This window comes from Drosophila biarmipes, chromosome 2R (genome assembly GCF_025231255.1).
Source record: "Drosophila biarmipes strain raj3 chromosome 2R, RU_DBia_V1.1, whole genome shotgun sequence".
NCBI classification, from domain to species: domain Eukaryota; kingdom Metazoa; phylum Arthropoda; class Insecta; order Diptera; family Drosophilidae; genus Drosophila; species Drosophila biarmipes.
Window position 1 is genome coordinate 18,894,736 of NC_066615.1, and position 23,756 is coordinate 18,918,491.

The following is a 23,756-nucleotide window of genomic DNA, read 5'->3' on the forward strand; positions in this document are numbered from 1 at the left end:
GAGGACCGTTGACTGGCAGCGCTTCCTGCGGGGCCGATAAGGCGTGAATCAGAGGGGCATGTTGAATCAGGCGAACCCTTTGTGCTGCCCATATGCTCCATATCAACGCGAAGGCCTTTTCGCCAGCGAGGAAACAAGCAAGCAACAATAACAACGAATTTGTTTTGTTGCGCTTCGTTTCGCCCTCAAAAAGAGAAAAAAGAAAAGATGGAAAAAATAAATACCCAAACCCATCCATATATGTTAATCATCCATTCAAACAGTTTTCAGCTCATATAACATCACGAAAGAATGCGTTCTCAGGGTGTGGGCTATGTGTGTTTGCCGGGCCTGGGAATCGAATGCACTTTGAAGAGCCATTCGAAACAGTGGCACCCCTTGATCCAAGCGTCTGGGGTCTCTCCCAGCCCCAGTCCCAACCCCATGGCCATCCCCCCAGCATGTCGCCTTCTGAGTTATATATATTTCACACTGTCTGATGATGGCAGGCCCAAAAACGAAATCAATTTACACACCCCAACTGTGTCCGCCTTTTGTGTAAAGAGATCTTAGCGCCTAAGTGCATCAATTGACGCGCTTTTCAGATGGAAAGTTCCCCCAATTGCATTAAACAAATTGAAAATGCCGCGAGGGCCAGCGAGATGGTGCTGGAGAAAGCACTTCCCACTTAAAGTAGAAATTCTATTAAAACCCAACTTGCTTCCCTCGTTGCCCGTGACACTTTGTAATTGAAATCTGCGGTCACCAGACCCGAACATAAATATAGAAAAATTAATAAGCCAAATAAAATATCGCCTAGTCGATGGATTGATCCCGGCGAAAGCAATTTATCAAGTGGCAAACGGGGCGGGGGACGCAGCCGAATTGAAAAGAAATTAAATATATGTAAGTATATACAAATAATGGGAGGTCTGAGTCAGAGCAAGATAGGCCCAAACAGGATGGAACTCGGAAGTCGCGGAGGCTGCAGCATACATGTAGGCCTGGAATGATAATGATTGATGGCCCTGCTGGCGAAAGGAATTTTGTTGTTGCTCCGGAGGCTGATAAAAGAAGAGAAATACTTGACTTTTTATATTTATATACATTTCAAAGGAGATGAAAGCAGAAATGGGAACTTTTTCAAGCCCAGATAAGTTTGTTTCTTGGCTGTCTTTATCTGGCTCTGAATAAGAAAACAGAAACTTGAAATAAGTATGAAATATTAATGAGTGTGAGGATCTCGCATGTGGGAGATGATAAATGTGGCCGGCTTAAGGAGCGGTTCCCAAAGATTTGCGCCTCATTTGAGGGGTGTCGTTTGCGTCTCAAAAGGTTCAAGGTTAACTGTCACTAAATGACTCGGCAAAGGAGATGTATGTGTGGGGCTGTGTCTGCCCCGATGGTTGTTATGACAAATTGATTACATGTAATTTTGTGTCCCTGTGTCGGCTCCTTTGATTAGGTGCCAGCTGAGGAGACTCCGCCACTGGCTTCCGAAAATTTGTCTTATTTCTGCTGATTTATATCTTGGCCAGCATAGTTTGTCCCCATTCCTTTCCTGTTTCTCTTTTTTTTTCTGTGCGAGTCTGTCTGTCGCTTTATTTGATTTCGGCTAAGATGATTTCGCCTTAATGCATTGAATCGGTCCAAACAGGAAACCTTTGAAGCAGCTTCCCCGCTGCCCAAACATTTTTTTTTTCGATTTTACTTTATCTGGGGCCAATTGAGGGAAGTGAAGTTGCTGCGGAAGAAACGGCCAATGTATATACGCTTATAAATTAAATTTTTCATTCTACTTACATCGGACTCCCTCCAGTTTGGTATGTTTTTATTTACGGTAAATTTCATTTCGATTTCTTTTCCGATTTCTTGCGTTCTCTCCTCTTTTTTGGCCGAATCGGCTGTCTGCACTCCTTGAGACGGCCAACGACTGCGATACCCACTGAATGGCCAATCAATAACATTGGGCAAGACATGCAGGCCCCGAAATATAAAGAAAAGCCCGACCCACTCCTCGGAACCTTCCTGCTTGCCCCCGACTATCGAACACTCTAAACACCAATTGATGTTTATATGATAATGATTAATGACTACGTTACTTTTACACAGATTGCTTTTCGAATGCGAGTCGGCGTGTCTGTGTGTGCGCATTGGAAAGCCTATTTATTTATAGGCCCAATACAAAAGGCCATTTTCCTTCTCGTGGCGCCTAGATTTTCCTCTTTTCCCTGCCCCGTTTCCCAGCTTTTGACAGAGTTTTAGTTGCGCTTAGCTAAAGATTTTTCTTCGCCTTTATTTGGCCCGTGTTGGGGAGCACTTCTCATTACCAGACATTCATCAATTGGCGGCAATTTGTTTGCAAGTAACCGAGGCTCCTTCTCTCTGTCAGTTTCGCGTAATTCATCTGGGTTATCCTGGGGTATTTGTCTCGAAGGGATATATGAGTTTGGAAACTAAATAAACACTAAATTAAATGCGTTAGGTAACAAAAAAATGGTATGGGGTTAAGTTGTAGGGGGATTTTATAAGTAAATTCCTGAAATGTCAACTGGTTTTTCTCTCAATAAGACATACTTTCCTTTATAATTCTGGTATTTTACAATTCATTGGTACTTCCCTTAAGAGTGTAGATTAAAGTTATAAGTATGGGATTAGGGTGTACAAATATTTTATAGCTTATGGTCATATGCTTATTTTTATCCATATTATTTGAGATATTTTAACCTTTACTTATATTTCCCTTGAGAGTATTTCTTGGTCGAATTGCTCGAGTGTAACCAGTTTTCCCTGGCCTTTTTTCTATTCTTGCCGCTCGTGTGGCCAACTTGTAACTGTTACTAATGATGACAACTTATTTTGGCCTAAATGCTCGGCCAACACTTTTATTGGTTTTCGTAATTAATGATGCTGGCCGAAAAGTGCGGAAATGACTTTGTGGTTTGCCCGAGGTGTTTGGACACACCTCCCCCCGGTTTCTTCCCCCCCAAAAAAAAGGTAATAGGTAAAACCGAGTGGTCTGGCGTTAAGTTTCCATTAATCAAATGCACTGATTAGAGACTTGCAATCGGGCCCGGCCAAAAGTCCTGGCTCGACTTTCAGGGGCTGTCGTGCGATTGTCACAGTTGTCAGTTGGCCGGCACAAATTACACTCGTGGCAATTAAATTAGGCAAGCAATTAGGCCGGCGGACGAATGCTGGAAAAAGGGTTGCACATCGGGAATATCGATGAGCTCAAATTAATCAAAGGCGGAAAGTAATCATTGAGTCGACATGGCCAAATGGAATTCGCCCCCCGAAAATGTCAGCCCGAAAGGGCGGCGTGGCAGCGTTAATTGCTCGGCGTGTTCTTCGCATCCCCAACTTTCTTTGTTCTTCATTTCTCCTCGGCTGTTGCGCCTTTTTACAATTTCATTTGTAATTTATCATTGTTTGCCCTCGCTTTTGGGTTCCTTTGCCTTCCAAGGCAGCGCCAGAGAAAAAAGGGTTCTCCCCGCCAGATTCACTTTACTTTGGCATTTAAATATTTTATTGAGTGCCTCAGATTGTTAATTGTTTTTTGATGGGCCAAGGATGAAGGGTAAAAGGGTGTTCCTTCCCTCGAGCCAAATCGATTCTAATTAGGGATTGTGTGCGGCAATATCCATATCAGGCGGACTCGGGTATCTCCCTCCATATTTTCACCGAGACAGCTAACCGAGTTAGCCAACCCTTTTGCGAGTTGTCAGCCAAGTTTGTCAATTGAGTTAATTCGGGCCTCCGCTTTATGCATGCCAAATGCGCTCTTTCGTGGCTTATCCCACTTTTCGACCCTTTTTTGGTAGTGGCTACATCAAAGAGCAGCTGCTGGTCGCCAGACAGGTGAAAATGAGAATGTGCCGCGACTCCTCGCATGGAACCTGATCAAAGGACCCAAACTTTTTCCGGCTGACTTTAAAAAAGAGCGGCCCAAAAGGTGAGAAGCATTCGAAGAATTCCTAATGAAGCCACGATGACGTTTCAACTTTCGGCTGGAAACCCAACATGGAGCAGGGGCAATATGTTTGGGGTTTTGCCGCGCTGACAGCTTTTAATAAAAGTTGCTCCCTTTTGGATTTTCATTTTGATTTTCCAGACAAGCAGCCCTTTTTTTCCGGCTGCCTGACCAAGTTGTGACCTTCTTCATGTGACATATTTTTAAGTAAGTTGTCAAATTATTTTCACTGTTCTGCACAGCAGGCCAAATGAAATTATGTTTTTACCCTTGCGGTTTTTTCCGCATTCCTACGTTTTGTTTGCGCGGGAAATGGGCCAAAAGTCAAATGCTGACGAGGACAGGGGCTAATAAGGAAAACCTTTTTGTAATCGAATCCAGGAAAAACAAAAAAATAAACGAGGAAAGAGGAAAAGAAGCGAGAAAACGAAGCCGAAAGTCAACTCACCCCGGTGAAATGTGACTCCTGTGAAAGGAGAGACCAAACTAAAACTGCAGTCACTCCACCATTTGATCCCAATCAATCGGCTCCCCTCAGTTCTTTGTTTACACTTATCTTTTATGTAGGGAAAATGTGAAAAAAACAGCAACTAATTACGACCTTTTCCCTTGTCCCTCGTTGCAGGTAATCCCATCAGACCATAATCTCCACCAAAATGATGCACAACTTCAGGAAAACGGCCAGGGTGAAGATAATCAGCACCAGGGTCCTGCTGGGCCGCTCGAATTCGTCATCGCACTCTCTGTTTTCGGTCGACATTTTCCAGGTTTTCCAATAGTTTCGGTTTTCGGTTACAGTTGCCACATTTGAGTTGAGCGGCAGAGACAGGGAGAGAGATTTTCCCCACTCAAAGTGTGAAATGCGTTGCCAAACACAAATGCAGTGAAAGCCGGCAAACAAAAGACGCATTTGAATGCACATTTGCGCCAGCTGCAATTTCAAACGCCGCCGGCCGACATAGAAATTTTCACACGTCCTCTCGACAGACAGACAGACAGACCACCGAATTATGGGCTCCGAAGCCCCCCTTTTGGCTAACCCACAATAAATACCTGTAAGCTTCTGTTTGGTCATTTGGTCAGCATTGCAGGTAAAAATCCAGAGATGTTTAAACAGTAGTTTCTGTTGGTTTTTCCCGCTCTGCGAGTGGCTCAGTGCGCCCGAGCTCACCTGAGCTGATCTGAGCCAAGTTGAGTCCGACTTGGCCTATACCTTGCAGTCCAAAGCCCCCCTTCGCTTTTAGCCTTGCTGCTTGCTTGGTCTTTTTCGTGTCGATGTTAAGTGTTTTTCTTTCGGTTTTGTGTGTCGTGTCGTGTTGCCTCAATTTGTGTTTGGCTAATGAAAATACCTCCGAGTAACAGACGGGCGGACAGACAGCCAGTAAACGATTTACGATATTCGGGGCCAGCCAGGCATTTTCACTGGCCGTCGACGAGCATTCCACAGCAAATGACTTCATTGTGCCGGACCGAGTAGTAGTCGCAGTCGCAGCAGTAGTTGTTGAGCTATAAATTCGCCAGACCGCAAGACAATGGGCGCCCAGAGCTGGGAGCTCCGCCAGTGAATCTTACAACGTTCGCTCATTCACAGCCACTGCAAGCAGTCATCTCCACGACGCCGACGACGACGACGAGGATGATGATGATGCGTTCGTAATGGAATTCAATGCATTTAATGGAAATTTTCGCATTTACATAATCGATGGAGGGCAGGCACAGGCACAGTGGGAGCAAAAAATGTAAGCTCACACGCAAATTAAGCAGAGCTGGCAGTGCTGCCCTAGTCTGTGGGTCCGCAATCCCTGGTCTTATGGTCCCTGACCATGCCAACTCAATTTGCCTGCCCTCTCGACTGCGAATTTGCATTTTGCCGGCCCTGCTCCTTGGCTTGTTTATGCGCCTTACGCGCTTAGATTGCGCCTGGGCGCAGGTCTTGATTTAAGATACTTGCTTAATGTGTAATTTAGTGCATTTAGATAAGTTGCATAGTGAATTTTTGATGTGTGTGGCTGCTGCTGCCGCAGCTCGGCCGCCACTGCCGCTCTGTGGCTTCCCCCCACACATCAGCACATCGCAAAGGGAATTTAATGCATTGTCTTGCATTTCTGCATTTTGCATTCTGTGTCTGCCTGCTGCTGCTGCTGCTGCTGCTGGAGCTGGTGCTGATAATGCTTTTGTTTATTTAACGGCGCTAAGTGCATTGGTTGCATTTGCATAAATCGCTCGGTGGTTGCACGCCGGAGAGTTGAAGGCGAGAGTGGAGTGGAGGGCAGAGTGCGACCCGACGCATTAAACAATTTGTGGCATTTAACAGTCGTTACAATATTGATAAAAATACCTGTTAACCCATTGGTATGGCTCTTAAAGTTTCAACACCACAGCTTATATCGGTATCAGAATTTTTAGCAAAGCTTAAACCCATTTTTAGCTTCAGTCTTCATAAATATGAATGGCGAACAAACTTGAAAATCCTCCAATTAACTCGGGGTATTACCTCAGTTAACTGATTGGTTTTATTTTTAAGTGTATACTTAAATACTTACTTAAGGTTTTTAATCAGATCCAGAGTTTTTACAGAAGTTATTTTAAGCTTCAGTTGCAAAAATTTAACTTGTGCCGGAAGAGGAATAAGCGTAAATAACGCTCAGTTAACCAGTAATTCCATTTGTTACTAAAGGAATAAGTTTTACTAAATTGATTTTTTTAATTACTAAATCTTTAGTTTTGAAACTATGTTTTCTTTCCTGTTAAACAAGGGTTAAATGACTGCCATCGATAGCCCGTTTGAGCAACAAGGGTATCAATGTTTTGTGCATCCGCCGCACTGCGTGTGTGAGCGTTAATCACAAAAGCCAATATGCAGCTGAAAGCCGTTTGTTAATGCGTTATGCATTGCCACACTCCACACAAAACCCCCTGCCCTTGGTGGCGGCTTTTTGCGCCGCCCCTCACCCATTGTCATGGCATTAAATCCCGCAGAAAATTCCTTTCTGGCCGGCCAGGCTGTGATAAATTACACAACGGCACCAGCACCGCCGGCCGATGGACAGAGACTCGCATTTAATAAATAAAAATTCCATTATGGACACTCAATGCCAGCCTCAAGCTCAATCAAATAACAAAGGAACTCTCGCTGCGATGAGTGTGTGTTGGTTGTGCTGGTTGTGCTGGTTGTGTGTAATAAATGACGTTGCACCTCCTGGTGCCAAGTGGGTCTCTGGGGGGACTGCAAAACTTCGTTTACGATGCCGGGGCAAGCTTGTCAATTGCCGAAACATTTTTCCATAGCTGTATATATACTTGGCAGGGGTGCACTGGCGCCACATTTACCAACGCCCACACTGCCCCGGCTTTGCGTTGCATCATCGGGTTGCATGCAACAATTGTGCCTATGCTACCAGCAAAAAATCCTGTTTTTGTTAGCCTTCTGCTGGTGTTGCTGCCGTGCTGCTGCTGCATTGCTGCTGTTGCCGCCGCAACATGCTGTAATTAACCCGTTTGTCATGCAAATAAATCAAAAGTAACATCCCTCATTCCCGGCGAACGGCCAAATGGCAAATGGTGCCGGGCAAAAATGTGTTAAACGCAATTGCAACTGCATTTTGAGTGCACTTTCCGCGTTTTACGAGTGCCCTGAGTTCGCCATGCTGGCAGGCAAAAATCTCATTTGCAACCACTTGATGATGGAATGTGAGATTTTTCAGTTTTTCAAAAGATTCCGTTTTGAATTCTCCCGACGGCGATCAAAAGTTTTGCGCTTGGCAAGTAACCAAAAATTTTCACACACCCTAAAAGCGAGCGAGAGAGGCGAAAAATTAATTGCAACAGAATGCGTTAAATTCCGTACTGCATTTATCAAGTGGCAAACGAAGAGGGGCACGGTCAGTTTTCGGATTTTCTCGATCCGAGTCCGTGTGCACAACCCGTCCGTCGATCGAGTGCAATTTAATGCCTCAATTTTCACCAACAATTTTCTGCGGCTGCCAATTGCTACGTGCGTTCCCCAAAAATAGCCGTGTTTGTTGTATGTTTTCCTCTTACTTTGTATTCGAATTGTTTGGGTTTTCGTTTTCGATTTTTTTCTTTGGTTTCGGCTCGCATTTTGGCTCCTTCGTGCTTTTTTTGGGCCAAAGACAAGTTCCGCGTGCGCCAATTTTGGCCTAAATGGCAATGAACTTGAACGCCGTCGCGTGGAAGTTTGTTGGCGCCCTGCGATTTGATTTTGCTTTTCAGTTTTTTGGTTTTCGGCCTGGGTTTTCGTGCCGCTTGTTTTCTTTTTCTGTCGCTTTTATTTCTTCTTGTGTTTATCTTTGTCGTTTAGCGTTCAGTTTTGGTCACGCGATGCCGTCAGGCGTATCAATTAGCCCCAAAAAATGTGTTATTAAAGGTAAGAGTGGGTGACGGGCGGGGCCTCCAAATGGGCTGAATTGGTTGTTGTTTGTCTGACAATAAATGTACACTAATTTCCCTTTGAAACGGGTCAAAAACTGAAGGCAATCAAACGCATTTTTCCCCGAAAACCTGATGAATCCACATCACTTCTGCAGTACAGTGACGCACAGTTTTCACCTAATAAAACTGACGAAGACATTTTTACCCATGTTGACAGCATAAAACTGCCAAAAAAAAGTTGGCAAAATGTTTGCAAAAACAAAAAAAAATGGGCAAAGAAAAGAGGTGATGTATGAAGATGGGCGGTGGGGTGTTTTTCCTGGAAATGGGGGCGTGACAGCATGAAGTGTAGCGTAATAAAATGCACACAATTTACGCAATTTACGTAAAGCTAAAAAACATAACAGGCAAACAAGGACAATAAAGGGGAATGGGTGAAAGGGGGGTGGCGGTATAAGTAATGTGGGGGTGGGAAAGGGGGCTTTTGGGGAAAGTCGAAGGACGCAGAGCAAAGGCACTTAGCGCAGCTCACACACTCACGTCTAGCGATGATGGCGGCACTAAATACAGTTGGTGTTGCTGCTGGCGTCCTCGTGTTGCCGCCGTGCTGCTGGCGTCCTCGTGTTGCCGCCGTGCTGCTGATGTTGCTGCTGTGTGTTCGCTCGATTCCTTTGCCGCAGCAGCAACTGCTTGTTGTTCAAACAGTTTTCAACGCGTTTTTCGCATTTTAACAGCCGCCATTTTGTTGGCATTTGTTTTTCCCAGCTTCTGTTGCTGCATTTGCCGGCTTTGCGCTGTCATTGTCATGGTTTTTCTTGCTGCTGTTGTTGCTGTTTTTCCCGCTGAAATGTTTCTCTATTTGCCAGCGAGTTTTGTTTTTTCACCCCCCATTTTTGGGGATTTTTTTTTGTAGTCCTTTGGCGGTTCTTTTTTGTACATTTTCTTTTAGCCAGCATGTTTCGAAATTCAATTTTCGTCAAGTTGGCAACAGGCACATGAAGACAGCCAGTTGATGTGGGTGGGCCAGGAGTGGCTGCTGCTGTTGCTGTTGCTGCTGCTGCTGCTGCTGCCTCCTCCACTTGTGACAAGAGCAACATTTGTCTATGTCGAGCTGCGACGACATGCAATAACTTTAACTGATTTTTCACACACACTCACACACGGTGCCTGTACAGTATTTATAATTCTATTTATGTTTCAATATAGGAGGTCCTCTGGCAGAGCCTGGGAAACTGGAAAACCGGCCACACACGACGGAGCCGAGCAGCCACTCAAAAAAGTTCACCCGTCAGGCTTAATGATAAAGTGAAAGTTTTTTCAGGCTCCAGGGCTCTTGCTTTTCTTGCCGTCTTGTTGCACATTGGCTTTGCATGCCACACAGGGGACCAAAGGAGCCGGCAGGACCAAGGACCAAGGACCAGGGCTGGCTGCTCTGGTCTGGCATGAAATCAAGTTGACTTTTCATTAACAGCTCAACAATGCCTTGGGTTTTCGGTTTGCTTTGGCTTGGCTTGGCAAGCCAAGTTAAGTTGTTTTTACTGCCTGTCATAGCGGTACTTAAAAAGCCCACCATCGCACACACATGCCCATGCGGGCTCCCCGAAAAGTTGTCCCGCATTAAGCCCCACATCCCCCATAAGTTGCCGTGCAACAAGAGCAACAGCAATTAATGCGATTTGTTCAGCGTTTTCCATGTTAACTACTTGAAAGAAAACACAATTTTCGTTGCCAAGAAAAAAACGAAAATACTTTTTCACGCTGGTTAGGCGTTCTTACCCAAGACGGCGATGAAAGGGCCCAAAACATTTATTATTATAATAATAAATTGCTGCAAATGATGATTGACATTGAATACGTGTATGTGCCACCCGAGCGCTGCTGTAATTTTGCGATGTTCATCAGCAATAAAAATGACAGAAAATTGCGCATACGCAACGTTGCACGTTAACACAGTGGCGATTAAAAGGCGCTCGGCCCGCTTTTACGACCATCAGGCCCCCAATGTCACACAAGATGATCTGAGCTGCTCTGGTGCTTCATAAAAATCCCCATTTGACGTGACCGGGTGCGGTAGAGCTTGAAGGAAAAGCCGAGTCTTAGGCCACTTGATTAAATGAATATTCTGCTGCCGGGGCTGCGTGACTTCCTGCCTTGGCCACCCGAGTGCCACCCATTACTTAATGCGGCTGGGCTGCGTCAATTTTTGGTTGCATTTCAAATGAGCCTTAGCCGAGCCTGGGGCCCGGAAAATAAGAAATTCTCATGAATGTTTGAGAGCCCTACGGCCCCTCAATATTTAATGCCAGTCGCTGAAAGTATGCATTTATTTTTGGCCAGCTCATTTCTCTCGCTCTAGAGCACTTTTGCTTTTAATTAATTAAAGTAAGCCAGCTAGCATAGCTAAAAATATACTATTTTTATTGAAGTTCAAAAATGCGTGAACTTATTTTTAATTGGCGCCCAAGTAGGGGCCTTAAATTCTATTTAAGTTGTTTAGCTACTTTATTTATTAAAATGGGTGGCTTACTTTGAGAAGCTTATTTGTGTCTGGCGATACCATTTAAAAACATATTTTCTTATATTTAAAAACCATTTAAATTCAGGCATAACTAATGTTGACCAGCTTATTAATGTCATGTCTATAACTAATTTCGAAATTGTATGAATTTATATATGGCGCCCAAACAGGGTTCGTTAAGACCTGAAACTCTGAAAAAGTTAAGCCACCTTATTTAATAAAGTATACCTCACTTTGACCAGCTTATTTATGTCGTTGTCAAGCACTTTCGCTTTTAATTAATTGATATTAGGCCAGCTGACTGTGTTTACCAAAAAGCCAGCGATAGTGAGGCAAAGTTTGCACTCGCTAGCATGATAAGATATTGTTTAGAAACTTTGGCTAGCGATAAGAGCTTGGATTCAATTAAGGTAAGTTGGTCAATGCCTTGGCAGGGGGCGGGGGCGAAGTTTGTGGCGTGGAAACTGTGCCGCTTGGAAAATGGAGCGAACTTAGATGGCGTTACTTTCCACTTGCCGGGGATCTAGTGGGCGGCGGGCTGGATTGCCGCGCTTTGTTGTCAGCGACGTCAAGTTGCCACTGCGTCGGCATCGTGACAGGTGCCATGTTGCACAGTGTGTGAGTGTCGCTGTTGTGTAGTCTAGTGTAGTGCAGTGTTCCGTAAGCCACGCCCCAAATATGTCGGAGAGCATTAGGCCGCGAGTACGCCACTTAAACGGACTCGCTCGGCTCCTGCATTTCTTTGCAGCTTCCCGGGGCTTTTCCTCGCAACTTTTCCCGCCGGCTGCTCCCCCCGGCTTTTCCACCCGGCTTTTCCACCCGGCTTTTCCCCCGATGCGTGTCAGTCGCGTCCATGCTGTCAGCTTGTCAGTTTGCTCGGTCTGTTCACTCACTTGATTTCTATTGCACTTGACAATTTCGTTGGCTTGTTCTTGTGCTTGTTCTGGTTCCTGTTGCGTTGTCGCCTTTTCACGCCGACATGATTTTGACACATAAATGACAAAGTGTTTAATATCTGCTGGAATTATGTCACTCGACAAGCGACTTGGCTCTCGGACCAAAATTGATTACATTTTAATCTGTGTTGAAGTGAAAGCGCCTGGGAAATTAGGCGGCCAGAGTGCATGCCTCGGTTGCTCTCCTAAGAGTGTCGCATATTATGTGCAATTTGGCGCTTTAAAGGTGAGAGGGCAGGGCCACAAGAAAAGTGAACTTCCCACACAAGGCAAAAAAATGAAGAGACCAGTTATAGGGTTTTCTTTTTTTGGCCTCTGTTCCCCATCATCATCATCATCGTTGCTGTTTATGTGCCGTCATTATCGCCAGATTAACTGCCTCTCCGCTGGCTTGTCTGTTTGTCGCTTTTTGTGCCTGGTTCGAGGTGCCCTGTTGCCATCCTCCGATGGGGGGTACCCCCCAGCTCCATCCTCTTGGCAGGTCTCGCGTTGGCGTCATGCATCCTGCACATCCTGCCCACGCGTGCCGCACATGCAACATCGCAACATGGCAGCATGCCAACATGGCAATGGCAACACTCGCACTGGAGCTTCCCTTTTGTTGGCGACGTGTCGCCTGGCCAAATTATGCTGCAGTTAAAATTTAAAGTTGAGTGGCGCAAATGACATTTAATTGAATTAAAAATAGCAACGGAGCGTATATGGAGCGATTGTTCGTGTTGCAATGCCGAAAGGCGGCGGGAAAAAGGAGTTTTTTCGTATGCATGAGGTATGCCCATATTTGGCCAGGCACTTTTTCGCAAAAAGCTCATTGGAATGCAGCAAATTGAGCAATTTAATGGCCGGCTCTCTAAAGTCAGCATTGAATTAATCAGTCGTTGATAGCTTGAACTTTAATTACAATTGCAGTCCCTACAATCTTGCATCTCCCAAAGCAATTTAAATAACAAAACGTCTTGGCATAAACTATTCAAGCATCGCTTGCATATTCAAATATTGTTATTTGCTTTTTTAATTGCACATTTACCATCTCCCTGTGCGACTTCAATTAAAAATCGATAACAATTATTGTGTGTGTACAAAATGTTTGCTTTCGAAATGTATATATAGCCCATACGTATAGCTAGATTTTATGGCATAGGACCGAAATGCTATCTGCGTTCTGTGTGCGCCTGCACTTGACACATCTGTACAAGCACCCCACTGCCACCGACTTCCCCCTATCTAAAAATTCCCTTGTTGCGGGCGATAATGAATTTGACGTCAATCTTTATTTGGCGGCGAGTGTCATTTAAGATATCAACGCACTGTTTTCGAACTGGAAAAGTGGAAGTAGGGGGTTTGTTGTGTGTCGAATGGGGGGTTCCTGCCGCTGTCAGCAGCGGAAATGGCTCAAATCGGTATACAAAGGGAGCTGCAGAAAACAAACGTGGAATCACTGATTGGCAAGAGCCAAATGCCGGCGATGGCAATGAAATGTGAAAAGGCCGAAAGAGCAACAGCTACGCAAACAACGATTCTCATACAAGTTTAATTTAATGATGCGCAGGGGCGCAGAAAACGGGGGGCGAGTGCAGTGCCGAGGTGTTGGAACCTCGATGTGGGCGTCGTTGTTGGGGTTTTGTCCGTGGCAACATGCAACAACAACAGACAGACAAACAGACAGACAGCTGTTAGACATGTTGTATAAATAAATAATTGCCCATTGATGAGCAAAAGCGAAGCGTCCGCAAATGGACAAAGCAGATACAGATACAGACTCGCAGATATGCTGGCGGACTCAGATGCAGATACAGATACATTTACAGATCCTGAGATACGAATACGGATTGCCTGTTGAGCCAGAGACACGCACTTCCGCATTACTCCGGCACGCCAAATGAATCTGCCATTTCAGATGTCAATTTGTGTAAAACACAAGTCACCATCAGAGTCCTCTCCCTATCTGTATCCATATCTCTGCCCATCCATCTACCATCTATCTATCTATGGAATACAGAATACGGGGGCCACCAAGGTCACTCGCTGCCAATTGCATCTTGTCCGGGGGGATCGGCCACAGGTCAACGATCTGGCACCGAAAGAGTACTCATTTTACGCCCTCAAAGGCGAAACTGAAAAGCAGCCTAATGATGCCCAATATGGTCGGCCTTCCTGCGCTCCATAAATATGGCAAACAGTATTCGCGACCAGATAGACGGAACTGTGTTGACGTTTTGCCAATTTGGGGCCATGTGTTTTTCCCTGCTTCTTGGCCATTTCATACTTATGTCATTGCTGGTCGTTGAGGAGGAGGAGGAAAAGAAGAGAAACGGCAGTCCCTTGCCGTTTTGCATTCGACAGTTGCAGAGGTCTTTCCTGCTATTCTGCTTTTCCAGCACGTGTGGCGGAAAGTCGCCGGTTGACCATCCTCTCTCTACTGAGAAAAAAGTGTTGCAACGTTCTCGAGCACCTTAAGTTAAGAATCTCACCCTTTTCCAAACAAACCCATCTTGATTTCAGAGTAGCAACCTTCTTTACTTCTTAAAAATACTTTCTTCTTGATATAAATATTCCTTAAATTATAAAATAAAAATGATTTTCACAGTGTACGAACCAAACTTCCACCTACCAAAACTCCAGTTCTATTTCTGGCTATCTGCAGTCTGTGCTGCTTTTTATGGCTGTAGCTGTGGCTCGGCTGTCAGCTCTCGAGCTCTTTGCATCGCCGGGGCCACTGATTTGCTTTGGGATTACGATTTTGTCTATCACCTAATGGGGTCGTTTCGCTTGCCACCATCGGCGGACCCACAGACTTGGACAAAGCGTTCTCCTCCAGACGACGCCGGTGTCTGCTTTAAGTTGATGTTAACCCAGGTCAACTACATGGCTTTGCTTACGGAATGTGGATTTAGGTTTTACCCAGCTCGCTCTGTATCTCTGTACCTCTTCCTGTGTCTCTTCCAGATTATTGTTGACCAGCCAGTTGATAATTAAACGGAAATTGCTGCAGGAAATCGGGCGGAGATACACCATAATGATGGACGGGGCTAGATTAAGTCCCGGCCCTCCTCCTTCGGTAATCCATTTTATATTGCATGTCTCGGAAACCGCATTATGCTCGATGTCGCATCTCACTCTGTGTCTCAGACGCACATCAATAAAGGCAACATTGTTTGCCTGTCACATGCTCATCTGGCTCTTCTCGTGGTTTCCTCTACTGGGTTGTATTCTTTTAGAAGGGTATATCAACGAGGAAGTCGGAAGTATGTTGCAATCGATAAAATAAAGTGGTCTTTGGGAGCAGGTTGCTTGGGGTATATGATTATTCATACTATATAGGTTTCTTAAGGTTGATTTGAATCAATATTTTCCTATAAATTTGAATTATTCTTAAGTAAAAAAAACTATTTTTAGTAGTGGGTTCTACAAATATTACCATATTTTATTGACCCTTCTGTTTATGATGATTTTTCCGAGTTATTTTTAGATCCTAAATGCCGTAACCGAGTGTATACCCTCTGAACCATTCTCGTATTACACACTCAGCCCTCTTAATATCGTTTATCGTTTTTTCTTTCAATTTTCCCCTCCCGGCCGCACACAAACTCTTACGCATAAGCTCGAAATGACATTTTAACTGGTGCGTATAAACTTGAGCATTTTATGCATATTATCCTTTATTGTATGCGGCCAGGAGCAGACGCAAAGCCATAGCTCCGCCTGCGGCCTAATGCGCATTTCCCCCTGATACCGCCTCCGCCCACACACTCCCTTCGGCCCCGATAAGGACGGGGGCCTGAGAGACATCTGGGACAACGACACGCCTTGGCAGCGCTTTAACAAAGTCAAAAATCGTATTTATTATATTGCATTGACAACCCATGTGTCATGTGTGTGTGTGTGTGCGAGTGTGTGTGGGGATAAGGAGTGTATATTCCGGGGACGGGGATATCATGGAGGGGTACCGGGCAGATCGGGCTTACTGTCTCAGCCGCAACCTCATCCTCATCGCAGGCCCCACTCCACTCGGCGACGGTCTGATTCAGGTTCTGTTTGTGTCTCTGGATAACTTTAAGTTTATGCTCTCGAGTGCTCGGAGGCTGGGCCTGATTCCTTGGTTCTTTCCACATTTGTGCTGTGTAGGTGGGATTCCCCCTTCGAGGAAAAACTTTGCCGCCAATGCCGGGGGTTTATCACTCTTCGATGTTTGTTGCTGCCGCTGCTGCTGCTGCTGCTGTCGCTCATTTGTTATGCGACAGTGATAAATGTCATGCAAAAGTTTCGGCAGCTGTCAAAAGGCATGTTTTTGGTCTTTTTCATTTTCCTGCCCGGTCCTCGTATCCTGGTTGCTTTGCGGCCCAGTCCTTTGTCTCTTGCTGCTCGCATTTTTCTTTTGAATCGCTTTTGCCTGTTGACAGAGCTACAAAAGGGCCATGCGAGGGTTGATTAAGCTCTTCCACATGTCGCACGAGTGGGTGCACTGGGAAAAAGGGGTAGCCAAATTTACCAATAAGTCCTTCTTTTAATGCTTTAAATATTTCAAGAAAGATTTCAATTGAAAATTTTATGTTTCATCACTTTAAGTTGACTTCAAGGCAGCCTTACGTCAGACTGGATCTGAAGAATTCGCGTTTTCTTTAGATTCAAAGCCCTGTGTCGCTCTTTCATGGGTGGAGTGTATTCTTTTGAGTGTCTGAGCAGCAGATTAAGCCGCCTGGATTAGGGCATAATCCTTTGAGTTTCCACATAAGTTATGGCAGCCAAGTGCGCGACAAACGCAAATTCGGAACTCGCTGGGAAATTAGCTTTTGCCCCTCCAGCTGCAACTTTGGCACCCACACTGCCATCCTCTAATTTTACGCATATTAGTTTTCCGCCAGGAAAACGAGGACGAACGAAAGAAAAATCCAGTTCCTTTAAGGATTGCGAACAGTTCCTTTGAAAAATTAGCACCATTTGCATAGACGCCCCCTTGTCAAGCGGCATCTCCCCCCGTTTGGATGATGTTCAGTGATTTTGATGATGATTTTTCTTTTGGAATTCTTTTTTCTTTATTTCTTCCCCCTGCTCAGCATTTTTCCCACCACCATGCGTGTGCTTTATTTTACGTTTTCCGAGCGGCAGAGGAGAACTTGATTTTCCTCAATTTATTGGAACTGCGTGCGTGTGTGTATGAGTGAATTATATGAATAAAAATTTATTCAGCCATAAAGGCGCGAAAATGTTTCACCGAACCAGTGCTTTTCAGCGCTCTTTCACTCCTCCGCCGAGGAGGAATACTTGTCTTTATGACTGCCTGCTCCATAACAGTTATTCCAGGCAACGATGTGATTTATTTGTGTTCTTTATGTTCCAATATTGTTGCTGATGTCTTCTCCCCCGGCCATGGCCTTTTTTGAATTGATTATTTGCTTGTTCTCGTCGTACTCGAGACTCTTTTGGGCATAAAAATTCAATTTGCCAGAGTTTCGGTTTAAAGTGCCCTGAGTGGGGGCCCATATCGGACGGGCAGATCTCCCGAAACATTCCGAATCGCAATCGAGGAACTGTTGCAAAACTAGCCGAGGAACTCGACTGGCTGCTGCCACGTTTTCCCACTTGACCAGAATTATGTAAAGAGCCATTTAAAAAGGGTTTGTGTGTGGGGCTGGGGGTCTCGGGGTGGCCATAAACGTATCTCACAGAACTTTATTGTTATGCTGATGAGTCTCCGGCCAAAGAGAGTTGGTCCGAAACAAGTTTGGCTAGAGCAGCACTGCCGCTCTGTAGGTCTGCCTTTCTGTCGTTCTGCTTAATTCCAGAAAGCCAAGATGCTGCTCCTGCCTTTCCCTTGGTTACTTTCTTAATTAATTCGGTGTTGGCTGGGGGGCTTTGTCTCCTGCTGAGCATCACTTCAATTAAGCCACTTCACTCTGCAGCTTCTCCGCTGCTCTGCTCGGCTCCTCTGCTCATGAGGTGTTGCACGCCGCACGTGCAATGTGTGCCGCCTGCCACATGCAACATGCAGTGCTGCTGCATGTGTGGGTTGTCCTTTTTGTGGCGGCCTCTACAAGTGTCAGGGGCTGATTATGATGAAGCATCTTGTCATAAATAAGCACGACAGTTCAGTCTCCCCGACCCCCGCCTCTTGTTGATTAACCCCTTTTGTAATCCACCTCGGGATCTGCCTTTCAGGCGTTCTTCCTCCACTTGCCAGTGTATCGCCTCCCTGTCCGTGGTTCCTGCGGCTTTTCGCGTGTGGCTGGGTCCTGACTCGACTCAAATCGGCTGGGATCTTGGCAACAGGCGGCCTCTTTTCAGCCAGCACTTGTGGTTTTTAATTATTTCAAGTTGGCTCCCCCCTATGTCAACTGTACTTTCGGCTGTCGCTTAGTTTTATTTAATTAAGCCGTGTCGCCCCCAATTTGTTTCTATTAAACACAAGCCAAAAAGTGAAACAAAGGCAAGTTCTATACTTTTTTTTTTGGCAAACGCACTCTCGGTGTCAGTCGGTCAGTTGGAGTGTATGTATACTTCCAGACTGCCGGACTGAGCTGAACTGGCCCATTCATTATCTCATTTCCGCCTGAATAAGCAAAAACTTTGTACTACGGATACTAAATATAAACACACTCGAAGCAAACGCACCAGCGCGCTCACACTGCCACACACACAGTGTACCGGGCACAGTATACACACAGAGACAGTTGAAAATTTAATAATAATGAAAATTGCAAGCGACAGTGAGAAATTCAATTAGCTCGAGCTCTGCCAAACACTTGCCGGCGCGAAAGAGAGGGGGCTACGCGGAGCGAAAGAGACGGCGAGGGGAGTGTATGTCATGGCATAATTTAATTTGTACGCTTGCTCATCCATTCAAGTCGGCAGGCATTCATTCAGCCATTCATTGCGCTCATTGTATCAAACGTATAAAAATACGGCACACAAACGAATTGGAAAACAAGTTGGCATGGCTGGGTGTATATATAGCAGCCGGGGACCTTTCTTTATATGGCTTTAAATTGAAAAAGTTCTAAGAATAAAGAAAGTCATATGCATAAATAGCTTACTCACACCAAGCGTTCGATCGAAAATATTTTAGCCTGTGTAAAGTAACCAATACATTGATTTCATGTCAGCGCGCGTCTGAAGAACTCGCGGTCAAGGGTATATTTAAAGCCCTGTGAGTATGCGTAAACAATTCACTCTTACCCTACACTTGTTTGAGCATAATAAATCGACCTGCGGCTTAGGGTGAATTACTATCCTTTTATAAACAACCGAAAAACCGCTAAGCTTTTTGTTCCGACTGACCAGCCAGAAGCCTGGGAAGCCAAGAGCAATTTATTAATAATGCCAGGGCAGTCCGAGTAATTATACTCAAGTGGAATTAAAGAAATTGCCAGCAATTATTATTTGTCATTAGTGGGTTGCGATGAAGCTGCACGATTTTCAATTTGACCGGGGGACGCCTCGAATGGATGGCCCTTCGGCGCGAGCATCAAAAAATGCACGAGAAACAATTAATTTGTAGGAATTAATGAAGGAAGGGCAAATCCGCAGAGGGATAAACCAGAGCACGAATGCCCAATGCCCAATGCCCAATACCCAAGACCCCATCCCCCGTTCACGGCAGCAACATTGCCAGCAATGTTGATTGCAGTCGGCGATTATTAACATTGAGCAGCGGGCCTGCCGTTGCCCCATCAATATGCAAGACCCACTGCGTGCCATGTGCAACAGCAACAACAGCAGCAGCAACTGCAACAGCAACAACTGCAACAGCAACTACTACAAATTGACACTTGAGTGAAGACGATGGACCGATGACGATGGCGAGCCAAGGAGACGGCGTCAAATCGATTTGCGAAACAACAAAACATGGCGCGATAAGCGCGGCAATGAGACAAGAACGTAATTTGATGATGCCAAGCAGCAACATCAAGCGGCAGCAGCAACACAATGGCTCTGCAACCGCAATTTTGCTGGTGTGGCAGCAACAGCAACAGCAACATCGGTTGTTGGCTACTGGCAACTGATTTGTCGTTGGTCTCTGATAATACTGCCCCTTGATGATGTTGTTGCAGCAGTTGTTGCTCTTGCTGCTGCTGCTGTTGCTGCTGCTATCGATGTTGCTGCTGCTGCTGCTGCTCTTGTTGCTACTGCCGTCGCGGCAACTGTACTGTAAAATGCGCTTATGCAATAAAGAGGGACGAGGTCGCCTTTCTCTGTCGCTTGGCTCGCAGGGAAAATACTTTGTGCAAATCGAATTACCAAGTTATAACATCCACTTGGCCAGAAGGGTAGAACAAAAGCTCTGTAAAAGAAGCAGAAGCAGCAGCAGAAGAGGGCTGGGAGGTGGATGCAATGGCTATCCGATTGCCAGCCCCTCGCCCTTAGCCCTCCTGTCAACAGTTGTGTTTTTGCTGCTTTTTATGGCTGCTCCAGTTAACCAGAGTCCGTCCGTCTCTCCAGCACAGGGCTATTAAATTTCGACCGAACTGGGAAACGATGGGTATGTTTGTATGTCGAACCCTCGATAGGAAAGACTCGTTATGCGTTACAGGATTTGACAGTTGCTTAATTTTTCTATTTCACTGCATTCTCTCTCGCATATTTCCGCATTTGCAATTGGCCCTTGGGGACGACGGATTGCTTCCCCTTGTGCCCATCATTACGAGCATCCCCATCCGCTTGGCCACGTGTTGACTGTCTGTCTGGGCCCGAAATAAAATGTGAGATACAGATACAGGGCTGGATGGCTGACTGGCTGGCCTGCAGCTGGCTGCCTCGATAGCCTTTCGCTTGAGAGTTTGCCCTGGCTATTTGCTTAGAAAGTGCTGCAGCGCTCCTTTGGCCGCAAAACTGCAAACTGCAAACTGCAAATTGCATTTGCCGCGCACATTTAGCTGTCAATGCCAGAAGCTTGAGTGAAGCTATTAGTTTTTCCACTGCTGCTGCGCTTTGCTTTTTTCCATTTTCCATTTCTCCATGGCCATGCCCTTTTTAAGCCCCTGTCCCATCGATATGGACCATCGACTATCGACCGTAGGACCATAGACCGTAGACCATAGTCATCTGCTGCGGGGCGGCTGCAATTTGTTTGAACTGCACTCGCAGTTGTTCGGGTGTTGTTTGCCCTGCTGCATCAGCATCATTATCAGCCCAAGATGCCGGCAACACCGCAGATACGAGTAATGCAGTTCATCAATGTGTCGCACCGCCCACAGCCACCCAGTCCTCACCGCCCATTCGCCGCTAGCCCCCTGCGTAGCTCTCTTGGGTACATAATCAACAGCTATGCGAGCTGAGCTGAGCGCTAAGAGCCTGGTGTTTGCTCTGCCAAAGCTAGGTGCACTGAGAGAAATTGCATGCTTTAGGTTGAATTTCACCGAAAACAAGAGAGATAGCTATGGTCAGCGGACTCGACTCAGCTAAGGGGAGTGCGAAGGAGATGGATAGATGCATGAAACTAAGCGACTGTTCCCGATGATTGCTTTTTTGCTTTTAACTTTTTAATTTTTTTAGAAAATATTAGAAAACTACAAACTTTTCCTAATGATTCATTAAGATTTGAATAATTCTTGTGTAAAGCTATCTAACAAAGTTAACCAAGTCCACTATAAAAAAATCGCTAACTCAAGCCACTCCACTATAAGAGTTCAGCCTACTGAATATTATTCTATGTGTCGAAATATATCTAAGCTTCATATAATCAGATTATAAAATGTTTAAATGTTTTACCATAACATTTTCAACGTACTTACTTCTTACAAAGTGCTTTTCAAGCATATGTATCTCTATCTTATTGAGAATCTTTGTGGGTAACACAACTGACCTTTTCAAGTTATGGCTTGGATTTGCCTTGACATTTGCTGTGTGAATTAGTGAATGCCTTAGTTTTGCTTAGAAGATGTTTGATAAATATCAGTATGATATAAACTTTTTTGCCAGTGCTTTTTGGCCACGCAATGCAACTTGACTCAGCTCGCTTCAATTTGGTTCAGTCGGGTTTGGTTTTCAATACGTTTCATTTCGAATTAAGTTATTTCCAAGTTGAATGCAATTTGCTGTCCCTTTTCACTTTGGCACTTCGCCCAGCACTTAGGGCCAGGCCAGAACGGAACCGAGCCGAACTGGTCCGGATGGCAGGGGGCTGGTGGCCTGGTAGATCAGCCCGAAAGGTTGCTGCGTCATCATCGGCAGCCGTGGCATCCGCAGTCACGACCCCAGCTTAATCATCAATGCAGGTTGGTTGGCTGGCTGAAAAGGGGGGCGAGTGGATGTGCTGCACTTTCGCCAACCTCCTGGCCACATTCCATTTGCATTTGACAAGCGGGAAACTTCTCAGATATGGGCGATGCAAAAACTAGACAAAAACCCAACCCTTCGCCACTTTAAGTAATGATTTGTTCCGGCAACTTCTAGCCAGCGTTCTCATCTCAATCTCACTTCTTGCTCTCGTTACAGGTAATTAGAGATGCCAGTCAGCCAGCCAGACATTTGCAGCTTTGGCACGCTTCACTGGCACTTATTCCGCCAGTGGGCGTGGCCCTAATTAACAAATTGTCTGCCATTAATTAGTAAGTAATAAAAAAAGCGAGTCGAATGCGGAATGCAGCTGGAAAATGTGCTAATTTGGCAGTCAACCCGGGGCGGAGCAGATCGCACGAGTGGGAAAGCCAGGGAAAATAATGCACACGATTCACATTTGATTTTGTCGGCTTAGAGTTAAGCAGAAAGAGTAATAACTAACCATCTTGCCTGTAAATTCAGTTTTAAATCTGTAACATTTTCTTATATTATTATAAACAATTTTATCTTTGTAATTAGAGGAATTCATTTATCCAACTAGTTTAAATGCAAAAATTCCACCTATCTGCACCTTTTGTAACAATTTTGCTATTCCAAACATTATAATTCCAGCGTTAACATTGCTGCTAAGAGGTTTTCTCATCTTTTTTATTCCTATCCACTCTGTTTTTCCTATCTACCCGCTTATGGCGCTTATAATTATCTCGCACACATGCACAGAAAACGCAATTAATTAAAAATAATAAGTGCTCGGAACAAAGAGCAACAAAAGCGAAAGTTTAAGTACTTGGAAACGGCCCTCGGGCCAAGATGCCCGGCTGTGTGTATGCGATTATATGGGAGTTGCAACCTCAACGAGTTGCTGGTCAGTCCATGGAGTCCGAGTGCTCCACTCCACTCCATTCAATTGGGTTCGAATTTGTTTCGTTCTTCTTTCCTTTCAGGCTGCGGCTTTGTTTGCTAATTTCCCGGGCAACTTTGTTGAGTGTTGGCCAGCGGCATTTTCTCATCTCTGCAGCTGTCTCCTCGTGGGTTTTCCCAGCCACCCCCCGCCCCCTGGTTTCCTTCATTTTCCGCTCGCCACTGCAACTATTTTCTAATAAAAGTTGTCAATTAATTTACTGCGGCCAGCAGTAGCAATTTCTTTGCAACTGTTTCTGCTGCTGAAAGGGTGAGGGCGGAGGGCTTTGAGTGTGGCAAACATTGGCAAAATATTTATGAACCGATCATCCAGACGACGTTCCATTGTGCTGTCCCCCGCACCTAGGGCCCCTTTTTCACGTTACGCTCGCTGAACAATGGGTAGCGCGTTTGAGTCTGAGGCTGGGGCAATGTTTTTAATCAAAAACCGCAGTCCATAACTTGGAGGCGCAACAGCAGAAGCAGCAGCAGCAGCAGCAGCATTTGCAGCAGTGGCAACATCAGCAGCTGCTGCTGCGGCACAAAGAGTGCGCGTTGGAAGGATGACAGAACGCAAATGGTGCTAAAACAATGCATAAAAAAGGGAGCCACGGCAGAAGGCACAGGCAAAAGTCCACTGGGGATAAAACCACAAAGTCAGGAATACGTTTCAAAAGCAAAAACACTACACAAATTTTCAAGACATTATCTTTTCTGGTAAAAAAAAAAACCATTCCCCAAGGAAAGTCTGGCTGGGTCCACT

At 45.3% G+C, this 23,756-nt stretch overlaps 2 protein-coding genes across 2 annotated transcripts in view; one reads left to right on the plus strand and one right to left on the minus strand.

The window, feature by feature from the left end:
* The window catches only part of LOC108022533 (Krueppel-like factor luna), a 111,678-nt gene that overhangs the window by 16,885 nt on the left and 71,037 nt on the right, over window positions 1-23,756 (plus strand). The window lies entirely within an intron of this gene.
* Window positions 4,471-4,793, minus strand: LOC108022534 (uncharacterized). The gene has a single exon (XM_050888119.1). The coding sequence runs from the start codon at window positions 4,710-4,712 to the stop codon at window positions 4,587-4,589; it is 126 nt and encodes a 41-aa protein (XP_050744076.1). The 5' UTR covers window positions 4,713-4,793; the 3' UTR covers window positions 4,471-4,586.

Excerpts from the sequence above, each read along its gene's own strand:
- LOC108022534 (XM_050888119.1), bottom strand. The coding sequence starts at position 4,712 with ATGTCGACCGAAAACAGAGAGTGCGATGACGAATTCGAGCGGCCCAGC.